This window comes from Somniosus microcephalus, chromosome 4 (genome assembly GCF_052327205.1).
Source record: "Somniosus microcephalus isolate GS21.2 chromosome 4, FLI_Smic_1.0, whole genome shotgun sequence".
Taxonomy (NCBI): domain Eukaryota; kingdom Metazoa; phylum Chordata; class Chondrichthyes; order Squaliformes; family Somniosidae; genus Somniosus; species Somniosus microcephalus.
The window spans coordinates 279,107,045-279,120,711 of NC_140990.1; the positions used below are offsets into that span (position 1 = coordinate 279,107,045).

Consider the following 13,667-nt stretch of genomic DNA (forward strand, 5'->3'; position numbering starts at 1 on the left):
TGTAGATGTGGAAGAGGGTAGGGCCAAGGATAGATACACAGGGATTACAGAGGCAATGGGGTAGGAAGGGAAACCATTGCTGGAGATGCTGTGGCTACGACCAGAAAGGTAAGATTGGAAACAAGCATAGGTAGTTCCACTGAACTATACAACAAAGGAGAAGAGTTGGAGGAGGATGGTGTGCTTGACTGTGTCAAAGGCTGCAGAGAGAATGAGGAGGGAAAGTGTACGGTCACTGTCACAGATAATGTCATTTGTGGCTTTGATTAGAGCCATTTGAGTACAGTGGCAGGGGTGTAAACATCATTGGATTCAATAGAATATGCAAATACAGTAGAAGTATTTTTTTACGTCCTACTTTGAAAAGTGGGCGAAACTCAAAACAAGGAACTTCCATTCTTAAGTTTATGAAATGATAATTCCTTCTAGTGCATTTTCCTTAACTATGATTGCATCATATATTTCATCGGTTTGCACTGTGGAACATGCCACGTGTGAGTTTTGTAGCATTCAACAGTATTGTTGAGGAGAGAAGCAAGTTCTTGCATTTTATTTTTGGCAACTATTGTTCCAGTATAATGCAAGATGTAGCTGTCTCCCACCTTTTAGTTGTTATTATTCTCAGGAATATGAGCTATTATTCTGCAGGAAATGTAGCAGATTGTTGCAAATCAGCCTCTCAGCCTTCGCTCTTTCGCTGACAGAACTGAATGCCTTCTGTTGCTAGTCAACATTTTGTCTGCTTTCCAGTACAGGGACAGCACCACTGCTGTAAACCATCTAGTTACACTGATGGGATGATCCTGATTAACAGCCAAAAGAAAGTTTTCAAGTACAATTCTGAATAGCGAGAGAAACGAGAAATAGGATTAGGATTGAGTGTCCCTGGGTAAGGGAAAAGGGCAGTGACAAACAGACGTTCCCGATTGAAATACAGTATCATACATGTCGGAAAGCTAAACAGTTAGTGCCAATAGCCTGTGGAAATGTTTGTTCTCCAGCTTGAAATGAACACAATGAACTGCATATAAACAGCTTCTAATAATATTGCTCTGCTTTATTATTTATTTTCCAAAGAATTTCAGTTATTTGGTAATGGAGATATTGCACTTAAAGGTGATGCAAAACTTCATGCATTTGTAGCCACTCCCATTCATTTAATGTGGACTTTCTCTGTGATGCCAACATAATGTGAAAAGAAGTTTCTGAAACACACCCACCGTTAACATTATCATAGCAATTTAATTGTAAATATTTTTACATGGTATAGATTTTATGAATTAATTCTTTTGCAAGCTGTTCAAAGCATCAGTCTAGAGACCCGCGGCGTCAATACCCTTCAGTTGCTTTCTTTCTGCAGCATATCAATACTTTTTTTTCAAAATTTAACAAAGTAAACAGAATTTTCTTAGACGTGCATATTAGAGATTATCGCTGAAGGAAAATCGTTACATTTCCAACTTCAGTTGGTCTCCAGTTCCAAGTGTAATGAACCTATTTGAATATTTTCTCTTTATTTTTTTATGGCATCAGATATTCTTACACCTGAGAGGAAGAATGTTGCTAACAGGTTAGGAAAGAGAACCAGCCTAGGAGCCAAGCACAGGCAGAAAGACATTTTAACAATAAGAAGGGTTCCCTGCACCCAAATTGTCATGTTGCGAGAGCCCTACCCCAAATTACATGAATTCAGACATTTCTGTAAAAAAAAATCTCGACACTGAAGTAACTAAGATCTGCTTTCTTTTGGCTCTTAATATTGCACCAAATTTTAACCCAGAAAATCAGGAGTGGCCAGCAATCCTGCCAAAATTCCCCAAATTAACGTAATGCACCCACTTTAGCAGTACGTCGGCTTCCACTCGTAGCATAGTAGGCAGAGACTGTAGAAAAATAGGTCACAATGTGTTTCTATTCAAGTCATTCCAAATATCTTGGCAAAAATTAAATCACAATAGTATATATTTTTTTAAGGCAAACCCCATAGTAAAATAGCACATAAAAACATCCAGACATTCACAGTTGTTAAAGATTTACATATACAATAGCTGCTTTCCTGTGTAATAATTTTGTAGTGAATCTAATATTTTATTCTTTTCTTACTTAAGTTGCTTAAATAATGTACTTCCACATTTTTAAATTGTACAAAATTTCAGAAAAGTTTTACAGTAGAATTTTAAGACCTGCTGGTCAAAGGCAGAATTAGCAAAAGAACACAATCAACAGAAAGCCGATATTCAGCTCAAATGACGACTGAGAACTTCTCTACTAATAATTGAGGAATGGTGGTAGCGGTCTCGTGAGGCAAAGTCAGCATTCTCTTCAGTTAGTTGGGTTGTTGCCATGCCAACTGTTGTAAATGAGGGTGTCACTATAATCTGTTTCTCATGTGGTGATCCTTTCCTGAAACCATGAAAGAAGTTGTATCAAATATTTGATTATAAAATGCGAAACAATATTCTGGCCTATAAAACAAAACTTGATTGAACTGATATATATATGCAGGGTGAGGAACAGCAATCTAGCCTGCAGTAACAAAAAAAAGCTGCAAAGGAGTGGTTGATGAAATAGGGTTAACCCTTTAAGAAGAACAACAACAACTTGTAATTATATAGTGCCTTTAATGTAGTAAAATGTCCCAAAGCTCTGCACAGGAGTATTATAAGACAAAAAATTGACACCAAGCCACATAAAAAATTAGGGCAGGTGACGAAATGTTTGGTCAAAGAGGAGCGTCTTAAAAGAGGAAAGAGAGATAGAGAGTTCCAGAACTTAGGGCCTAGGCAGCTGAAGGCACGGCCACCGATGGTTGAGCGATTATAATCAGGGATGCTCAAGAGGACAGAATTAGAGGAGCACAGATATCTCGGGGGTTATGGGGCTGAAGGAGATTACAAAGATAGGAAGGGGCGAGGCTATTGGGAACTTCAGATATTTAAGTTACCAATATTAATCTACACTTCATAGCTTCCCACAGAGGGAGAGAAAAATCGGATGGAATGTTGTGCCCAAGTTGCTTTCATGAGCCTCTTAGCAGCCATTTTAAAGTGGCATTGGCAGAGGCTCAAAAACAGGTCATCCGCCTGCCTGCTAGGTGTTTCATAGCCCATAGAGACCAAGATAACTGGGGAGAAAATGGAACAATAAACAAGGAAAATATTTTCAAATGATTTTTTAAAATAGCAACACAATAATTAGCCAGTAAAGAGACAAATCTATTAAAAGAGGTCAACAGCCCTCAGTGATCAAAATAGGTGATGAATAACTTTCACGTTTGAAGCCCAGTGGTCTATTTATGTTTTATAAGGACGTGGAGATGATTACTGTATTGTACATGTTCTGACAGACACACAGCTATTTTTTTCAACTTTCACCTTGTAAGAGAGGGAGAATGGTCAGAATAGGATTTCATGATTCTGCCTACAATTTTTTTTAAACCAGGAGATCTCCTATGGTGGTGAGTCAGAAGATACACAGTTTTATAACAGGGTGTTTATGCCATAAGAATAAATGGCACTGAATAAGTCAAATTTCAGATTTTTTTAAGGATATTCTGGAAGTTTTGCTGGTGCTTTGGAGATTGATTCCACAACTCTCTCCATTATTTTGTGAAAACTGTAAATACCTTTACCTATGTATTTAGCTTTCAGCCCTTACTAGTTTTAAAGCTGAGAATACACAACAAGACAGTGTGCGAGTTAGATATCTGGGGGCCAAAAAATCAGAAGTGGCTCCACCCTGGTCGAAGTTACAGGATGTGTCCACCAGAAACCTCTGCTGTTGACCGTGGCAGACACTCCAGGGTTAGGGTGAAATTCCTTCATTTACTACCCAAGGGCAGGTACCTCCTCTTATGTTCATTAATAAATAGACATTCTTATTATGAACACAGCTAGCTTTTGCTAGACACTTTTATTGAGCACATGTGGACTAGGTACAGTATCTGTAGAGGCTTCCATCTTGACTGCTGCCTTGTGGGTAGCCTAGTGCCTCATGGGTAATGTAGTCTTAATATACCTACAGCTGGGTAGTGTAGTCTTATACATACAGCTATATACAGCTCTACACAGCTCTATGGCTCCACCTAGTGTCCACTATAGAATGACATGTTATTGATCATTACATCCCCCTTTCTTTGAGGTTTAACAAAATCAATATCAATCAACTTTCAAGAAAACAATAAAGATAATATCAGTAACACTTTTGTTAGTGCTCTATAAACATAAACATTTTCAAAACAGTCAACACATTTTCAAAGCTTTACATTGTACTCAAAGATTAAGTCTATCAGGCTTTTTTACTTCACGTGTGGATCTTCTCAACACGGGTAAGTCTGATGTGTCTTCATGAGATTGTTCTGGTGGTGAATGACAAGATGCAGTTGCGGCATTGTCATCAATCTGCTCTTGAATAGTCTCTTGTGTTTTTAGGAGGGAACGGCGGTTCCTCCTGAGAATCTGTCCTTCCTCAGTTCTAACAGTGTATGACCTTGGTCCTACTTCCTCAAGAACTGTAGCTTTCCTGTTCCATGCATCTGGATCCTCAATCCTGACAACATCATCCCTTGTCAATGGTTTTAGAGTTTTGGATGACTTGTCATAGTATGATTTCTGTTTCAGCTTTAACAGTTGAAATCTCTGTCTCAGTTTCTCACTTTGCTGTTCTTTTGCACAGCAGGGTAGCGTGGTGCGCAACTTGCGACCCATTAGTAGTTCAGCAGGTGAAGAACCACAGCCTAAAGGTGAGGCTCGGTAGCTCAGCAGGGCGAGATAAGGATCAGACTTGCTTTCTGTCACTTTCTTCAGTAGCTGCTTGAGAACTTGAACACCTTTCTCTGCCTTACCATTTGACTGAGCATACAAAGGACTGGATGTGATGTGCTGAAAGTCATAATGTGCTGCAAACTGTTGCCACTCCTTACAGTTGAAGCACGGACCATTGTCGCTAACGGCAATCCTGGGAATTCCATGTCTGGCGAAGATGGATTTCACATGCATTATGACACTGCTTGCTGTGGTGCTTGAGAGCAGCGCCATCTCAGGATAGTTAGAATAGTAGTCAATCACTATTAGATAGTCTTTACCATTTAAATGAAAACGGTCCATACCAACCTTTTGCCATGGTGCTGTTGGTATGTCAGCTACTAACATTGGTTCCTTTGCTTGTTTGTTTTGGTGTTTCTGACATGTCTCACATTTGCCTATCATGTTCTACTCCAACTACCAAGCCTAGACATTCCTTTTCGATCTGGGTGTATCGACACTCAGTATCAGTCATAGACCTGGCGGCATAGGCAACAGGCTTCCAATCTTCACCCTCTGCTTGTAGCAAGACCGCACCTAGGCCATCTTTTGATGCATCCGTTGACACTTTGATTCTTTTTGTTGGGTCAAAGAAGGTGAGTACAGGTGTGGTTGTCAGCACTGTTTTGAGGTTTATCCACTCTTGTTCGTGTCTTTCTGTCCATGCGAACTCATTTGTTTTATGTAGCAGGTCTCGCAGACAGGCTGTCTTGGCTGACAAGTTAGGAATGAACTTTCCAATGAAGTTTATCATCCCCATGATGCGTAGCACTCCTTTTTTGTCAGTGGGTCGGGGCATTTTGAGTATGGCGTTTACTTTTTCCATATCTGGCTCTATTCCTTTACCAGATAGATTATCTCCTAGGAAAGTGACTTCCTGGACGCCAAACTGACACTTGGCTTTGTTGAGCTTCAGTCCATTCCGACGTATGCTCTGTAGCACTTTAGTCAGTCTCTCATTGTGTTCTTTCAGTGTGGAGCCCCAGATGATGATGTCATCAACATAGACCCGAACTCCTTCCAGACCTTCAATTATGTGTTCCGTTGCTCTATGAAAGATTTCAGATGCAGATATTATCCCGAAAGGCATTCTGAGGAAACAATACCTGCCAAATGGTGTGTTGAAGGTACAGTATTTGGTGCTCTCTTCATCCAGTTTTAGTTGCCAAAATCCTTGTGAGGCATCAAGTTTTGTAAAGTATCTGGCACCTGACATTTCACTGGTGATTTCTTCTCGCTTGGGAATCTGGTAGTGTTCACGTTTTATGTTTGCATTTAAGTCCTTTGGATCCGTGCATATTCTTAGATCATTGTTCTTTTTCTTTACACATACCATGGAGTTAACCCAGTCTGTTGGCTCTTCGACTTTCCTGATGACTCCTAGTGTGGTCATTCTGTCCAGTTCATTCTTGAGCCGGTCACGCAGGGGTGCTGGAACTCTTCGTGGAGCATGTACCACTGGCTGAGCATCCTCCTTTAGCTGGATCTTGTATGTGAATGGTAGAACTCCAAATCCTTTGAACACATCCTGGAAATTACTCACTACAGAATCCACTGAGTCATCTGGTCTGCTTATGGCACAGTTTATACGGTAGACTCTCTTGACCAGTTCCAAGTCTTCACAAGCTTTGTCACTGAGTATCGAATCAAGTCTTTCAGCCACAACAGAAAACATGAGATGATGCACTTGGTCTTTGACTGTCACTTTAAGTCTGCATACACCTAAGCTATCTATTTTCTGTCCATTATAGTCCTTCAGTAGTACTGACTTTTTCTGTATTTTGGGCTTTTCTTTCATATTGTTAATGTCACTCATACTGATTAAGTTTGCTTTTGCCCCAGTGTCCAGTTTCAAGGTAACTAATGCTCCATTTACCTGCAGTGGGATCATCCATTTGTCCTCTTTTACTGCATTAACTTTATGTTCAGCATTGTCCATTTCTGAGGGCTGCACATTTTCTGTATCCTTTTTGATATTGTCACATGACACCATTCCTACAAAAAATGTCAGTGTCCTCAATTACATTAACTCGTTGCCCTTTCTTAGTTTGTACTTTTGAAAAGCATTGTTTGGCAAAGTGATTCTTTCCATTACACTTTGTGCACATTTTTCCAAACGCTGGGCATTGTATTAACTGGTGTTTGTAACCACAGCGTTTACAATTAAAAATTTCATCCTCCGATTGCTTTTCATTTCTGTTCTGCCCACGTTTCTTCCCCTTGTAGGACACAGCACCGACAGCAGCATTATCACTCATTACAATCGCATCATTATTGATTTCACTGAAAGTCTTCGCGTGCTTTCGAGCTAGCTCGCTGGCTTGGCATATTTTCACTGCATTTTCCAAATTTAGTTCGGTTTCTCTCAACAGACGTTCCCTGACTTTTTTTATCATGAATACCAAACACGATCTGGTCACGAATCATGGATGATTTCAGCTCAGAGAAATTACATGTCTGTGCTTTCAGTTTCAGATCAGTTATAAAGCTATCAAAAGTCTCATTTTGTTGCTGTGTCCTTGAACAGAACATGTATCTTTCATAGGTCTCATTCTTTTTGGGAGAGCAATGTGCATCAAATTTTTTTAGCACATCTTCTAATTTTTCTCTGTTCTCCTCTGGATTAAATACAAATGTATTAAATACCTCTATCGCCTGTGGGCCTGCAACCGTAAGCAGCAACGCTATCTTCCTTGCGTCTGGCTTCGTACCGAATCCGATGGCTGCAATGTAGAGTTCGAATTGTTGTTTAAGAGTCTGCCAATTGTAGTCGATGTTTCCTGTGAGTTTCAAACGCTCTGGTGGCTTCAAATTCTCCATGTCGCTTTTCACAATTTTCAGCAGATCTTCACCATCCTGGTACCATCTTATGTTCATTAATAAATAGACATTCTTATTATGAACACAGCTAGCTTTTGCTAGACACTTTTATTGAGCACATGTGGACTAGGTACAGTATCTGTGGAGGCTTCCATCTTGATTGCTGCCTTGTGGGTAGCCTAGTGCCTCATGGGTAATGTAGTCTTAATATACCTACAGCTGGGTAGTGTAGTCTTATACATACAGCTATATACGGCTCCACCTAGTGTCCACTATAGAATGACATGTTATTGATCATTACACCTACTTCTTCAGAAGCGCATCTAGGGTGCCCACCCACCAAAGCAGGCCTCAAACTGCAGTACTGACTGTTGGTTTTGGGGGCGTGCACCAGGTGTCCTTCCACTACAGGAATGAAGGGGGATGTGCTCTCTCATCCCCCAAAATCTGCCTCTTTTTTGGGTTCAGGTAATGACCCATGCCTGGACACCCTGCCCCTCATCCCCCACCCCAGGTGAGGCACAACATTTGCCATTTGCAGCCTGATATACTTGGTTTCACTGGCTGAAAATGACCTGCCTTGCTATCGAAAGGCCACGAACACAGGAACTCCATTTATTGGGATATCCCAGCCCTAGCCCTGTCCCTACTACACCAATGGCCTCATTTAGGACTGAGGAGGCTCCACTCCCAGCAGTAGCCAGAGCATACTTCCAGGAAAGGTTGGGGCCCAGCATATCTATGTCCTGGTCTAACTTCCAGCCCTTCCACTGCACTGCAGCCAGAGTTACAGCAGGAGTGCTGTGGATTTTAGGCTTCCTGGTATATGCCAGTGCTTGGTCGGGGAGTGGGTTTAGCTGCACTATAGATAGTACTGCACTTTGGTAGCACTGGGGAAGGGCCGTGGGCTTTGGCAGAAATGGGATGGGAGTCCAACATTTGGGTGGAGCTGCTGAGGCTTTGCAACATGATGATGGATCTTTTGGCCTGACATTAAAGGGGGTACCTGGAATTTGACAGAACTGGGGGCCTGATTATGGGGTTTGACTCACTGGTGGATTCCTGGTCAGGAAGTAGCCACCGTATACATGGTTTAATAATATACTTATCAGCATTGGAGATGGTCCTAGGATCTGGGAACAGGCCTGGGGTCTGGTAGTACTGGGATGGGATTTCAGGATTTAGTAGTACCATGCTTTCTGAGCACTGAGAGGGGGTTGCGGGGAGACGGCAGAGAAAGAGATGTCTAAGGGGGGGGGATGGAGTCCAAGTGTCTGGCAGTATTAGGGATGCAGGGTTTAACAGTTTTTGGGAAGGGGTTCCCAGAAGAATGAACCCAAAATGCCCTTGGCTCCTTTCGAACCATTACTTCCATTACATTTCCACCTATCAGCAGCCCCTTGTGTCCCCATCACTTTTACCATTGACAGTAGTTCCTGTCTTTAAGTTTCTTGTTTAAAGCATTTAAAAGGTAAATCTTCTGCATCTGTGCTCCAAGTGCACACAAAGAATGGATATTGGGAAATTGTGCACCTAAAACATGATTTTTCATCTATTAAAATTAATAGGTAAAATGTTTACCTTGAACATTTTTACATATTGTAATAGGTTTCCCATTATAAGTGTTTACATAGTGGTTTGCAATGTTAAGCGTTGACAAAGAAAAAGTGCGACTCAAAATTGTGACGGCGAAAGTAAGGACAAGAAGTGTGCTCCACATATAAGACTTTTAATATAGGTTGATAGTCTACCAAATATCATGGGCAGATAGTGCAATTAGCCAACACAAAAAATTTAAATGATCACCCTCAGGACTGCACTCTTGCTGATGGAATACAGTAATTTTTAACACATTTTAGGCTTCAGCACACTTGATGAATTGTTGTTTGAAAATTCCACCCTCTGTCAAACTTATGTTTTCAATTATGTGCATCAGGAAGTATTTCAACAACAGAAGTGTGCAAATACTCAATAACTGTGGTGTTCAAAATATGTAAATTTTCTGATGAATGAATCTCGGCAAATCACACTGTGTTTGAATTCAGTTAAGCCACAGGGAGATCTGTCAAAAGGACTCAGCTAGATAATAAATATGCAATGACAGCACTCTGTAGGGGCGACTGCATTCGAAAGTCCTGCAGGAAATCTTCACATTAAAGCCCAAATGCTAATCAATTCAGTGTGTATTTTAATGAAGCTGTGGTATAATTTATTTCTCAGCTGATACCTGCTACAGCACCATCTGGCACATGGAAATGGCAGAATGAGACGTTATAGGGAGGTAAAGTGATTAACTGGCATTGTTAAAATGCTCAGGAACACAATCACTGCATATTATCTTTGTTGTATGATTTGAAGATTAAAAATCCAGAATAACTCCACTGGAGCCAGCGATGATGATCTGTGGTGCCCCGTTGTTCATGTGCACCTCTCTTAATCTACACATCAGCTTGAAAGGCTAGAGAATTCAGCAGCAAAATGTGGTGCGGTATTTTAAGTGTAAGATTCAACAAAATCGGAGTCAGGTTACAGTATGTTCTGAGTAGTTACAGTTTCCGTATTCCCTTAATTTTATGATTATTATGAAAATATTACAAACCTCCTCGACTCATTGAAGACTGTCTGAATCCAACGTAAAAAGTTGAAGTTATTAGCTAGCCCTGTAGGGAAAACATGCAAGTATTACAATTGTAGAAGAGAACAGGTGAAAAAATTATTAAAAGCTGAGAAATGATTACGGTTGAGATTACTCTCAGCAGTAATAATAATGAATGTTGGTTCAGTTTTAAGAAATTTCTCTCTTTGCTATGTCACCACATTCATTTAAAGTAATCGGTTTAACTAATGCATTGAAATAGCAAAGAGAATTTCACACAAATAACCTCATTAACTTCATTATTAATGCTAAGAGTAATTTCAACCTTATAAGTAAGTCACTGTAACTTTATTGCAGACTAATTAATTTAGAAAGATAATGGGGGGGGAGTTTTAACATGGGTAAACACATGGGATTGGGAGCGGGTGGGGGGGTTAAATCGTGAAAAATTCAGAGCAAGTCGGGAAGCCGGCTCCAGCCCGCTGACTTCCGCATTTCACTGCAGTGCGTTAGGCTGCATGCGCGCAATCCCCTCGGGAGAAGCGGGTTGCCAATTGAGATATGTTAATCGCTCAATTAGACCGATAATGACATGGGTTTTGCAGTTTATCTTTGGGTCCACGGGTTTCCCGGGCTTCCTGGAACTCACTAGTGAAAGCAAGGCGAGAACACAGCGGCAATTGAAGGGAATGAAGACATGGCAGGGAAATAGGCCAATAAGTACTCAGTACTCACAGCTGCTTTCTTACCTGCTTGAGAGAAAGGATTTGGTCACAGTATGTGTGCTGAGAGGTTACTTTATACACGTTGGAGGTTCGGAGGCCTGATCTGCACTTTGGAGCTCTGATCTATTAGATCAACATGAGTGCCGCTTATACTGTGTTACTTTGGACCTCAGATGAGGACCAAGGTGACCAGGACCAGCAACAGCGTGCTGCTCACAGACCTGTAGCTCCAGAGGAGAGGGGGTATCAGCAGAGAGGTGCAGCTTGTAGGAAGCCATACCCAGCACACAGGGTCTACAGGCAGAGGATAAGTTTCCTCGACATGTCGGAACACTAGTGTCTCAGGGAGCTGAGGGTGTTGAGTCAGGTGGTGGCAGACATTTGAAGCCTGCTGGAACAAGCCCTGCTGCCAACTGGACCTGGTGGCCAGGATCTACCAGTGGCTGTCAAAGTCACCACCATCCTCAATGTTTTTGCCTCTGGATCCTTTCAGGGCTTTGCCAGAGACAGTTGCAGGATCTCGCAGTCGGTAGCCCACAAATGCATGACAGGTGACTGAAACTAATCAACTTCTCCTGGGAGGACGCCAGTCAGAACGAGCGGGCACTCGGGTTTGCGGCTCTGACTGGCTTCCCACAGGTGCAGGGCATCATCAACTGTGCACATGTGGCAATTAAGGCACCCACAGATCACCCAGGAGTGTTCATCAACCGCAAGGGCTTCCACTCCATCAATGTGCAGCTGGTGTGCAACCACAAAAAGATTTTTATACAGGTGTGCACAAGATTCCCAGGAAGCAGCCATGATGCTTTCATCCTGTGGCAGTCCACCCTCACCGATCCCTTTGCACCTCGAGGCAGAGTTGCTGGCTGCTCGGAGACAAGGGATACCCATTTAAAATGTAGCTGATGACACTGCTCAGAAACCCGAGCAATGAGACCCAGGAGCAATACAATGAATGACATATCACCACCATTTGTGTCATCGAACAAGCCATCGACATGCTGAAAATATGCTTCAGGTGCCTGGACAGTTCTGGAGGTGCCCCTCAGTATATACCAGCCAGGGTCTCCAGAATGGTCATTGTGCGCTGCGCTCTTCACAATATTGCACAGCAGCAAGGTTTGGACCTGCAGGAGGAACAAGGCGCAGAGCACAGCGTCTCTTTGGATGATTCCGAGGAGAAGGAAGACGGGAAGGAGGGGGAGAAGGAGGAGGGGGGGGGGGAGAAGGAGAACAAGGCGGAAGGTGATTCGGGCAATGCACCACCAGCGGCGCACATTGCTGCCCGGGATGCCCTCATTATTGCAAGGATCACATAGGTACCACCAGTGCACCCATCTAACAACCACATGCAAAAGCCTCTGTTGCACCCCACTCCCCCCCACCCTCCACCCCAATGCCACTAACACAAAGCAATCCTGGAAACAACCAAGCCTCCCTTTCGCAGCCCCCCATTGCTCGGTATCAATTCATGTTTTCCCATTCGTTATCACACAACTGAAAAGGTCACCTTCCAGCCAGCAACCAAGAATGGGCAAGACGGCAAAGTGATGCAAAAGAGTAATATTTATGTGGCTCAAATATAAAACAGAAACTTACCAATCTAACAATGTCTAACACACCCATGTGCATACCCTTGTTCCGACTATAAATCTTTACTCTTTTTCCTAGCACTTCTACGTGGTGCAAACCCTGGGGCTTCAGCAGAGGCAGAGGCAGGCTGCCCAGCTCTCTGCTCTGACTGCCTGGATGCTCTTGGCCGATGTCCTTTGGAGCCTGTGAGGGCCCCGCCAAAGACTGCTCCACCTGCATCTGTGCAGGGGCAGACTCGGCCATTGGGGCATGAGGCAGCATGTGGAGCACTGACTGAGGGGGAAGGGGCAACGGGTGAAAAGTGCAAGCACTTTGATCCAAGTCCCCACTTCCATGTCCCCTTTCACCATCATCCTTTCATGGCCCAGCCACACATCCCTGCTAGCAATGTGCTGGAGAACACTTTGCTGCAGATCAGTGGGGTGACGAAAGGCCAAGGCTAGGGTATCACTCATCCTAATTAAGGTGGCATTCATAGTGTGCGAGCCATTGGTGAAGGCCTGCATGCACTCGTGTGATTGCCGTGTTTGATGCTCCATGCAGGTGGCCACTCTTCTATGGAAGAAGACATCATGCCTCTCATGCTTGAGACAGACTCCTCCAATTGCTCTGCAATCACGTGGCTGGAATGCCTGCCAGGACATCGCACATTCTCTGCTGCTGCTCCAGAAGTATCCTGTTCGTCGACGGCCCCTGAGGTACAACATTTGTATCCAGCTGAGCAGAGCTTGGAGAGTCTTGCACCCGCCAATGCAGACTCTCCACTGCTGTCCCTGACTCCACCATCTGCTCTTGCTCACTTGCGAAGTGCGAGTCACCGTGTGAAAACCCAACTATCTCTCTCAATTCTCCCACCGAAGTGCGAGTATCTGCACTGGTGCATGGTCTGCATAAATATCAATTGAGAAATGCTGGAGGGCCACCTCCGGTTCTCTGCCTCTCCCTGGTGTTCTCTGCTCTCTTCTCCTGCAAGGAGGGAAAGAAGAGACATATGAGTGAGAGTAATGGGATGTGTTCACCCGATTGATGGAGAGCATTTGTTGAGGGTGACTATGAGGGATAGGCATGACATTGTATAAGGATGAGGGTGAGTGTCAGTGGTGGATGGATAGATGGGGATGAGAGTAA

The 13,667-nt window shown here is 43.0% G+C and overlaps 1 protein-coding gene across 1 annotated transcript in view; it reads right to left on the reverse strand.

The window, feature by feature from the left end:
- Nucleotides 1–975: 975 nt before the first annotated feature.
- The window catches only part of slc12a8 (solute carrier family 12 member 8), a 232,458-nt gene continuing 219,766 nt past the window's right edge, over nucleotides 976–13,667 (reverse strand). The window contains exons 13-14 of the mRNA XM_085986505.1: nucleotides 10,222–10,282; nucleotides 976–2,403 (exon numbers count right to left, since the gene is read on the reverse strand). Of these exons, the coding sequence (XP_085842631.1) occupies nucleotides 2,238–2,403; nucleotides 10,222–10,282 (227 nt within the window). The 3' untranslated portion in view covers nucleotides 976–2,237. The remainder of the gene's footprint in view (nucleotides 2,404–10,221; nucleotides 10,283–13,667) is intronic.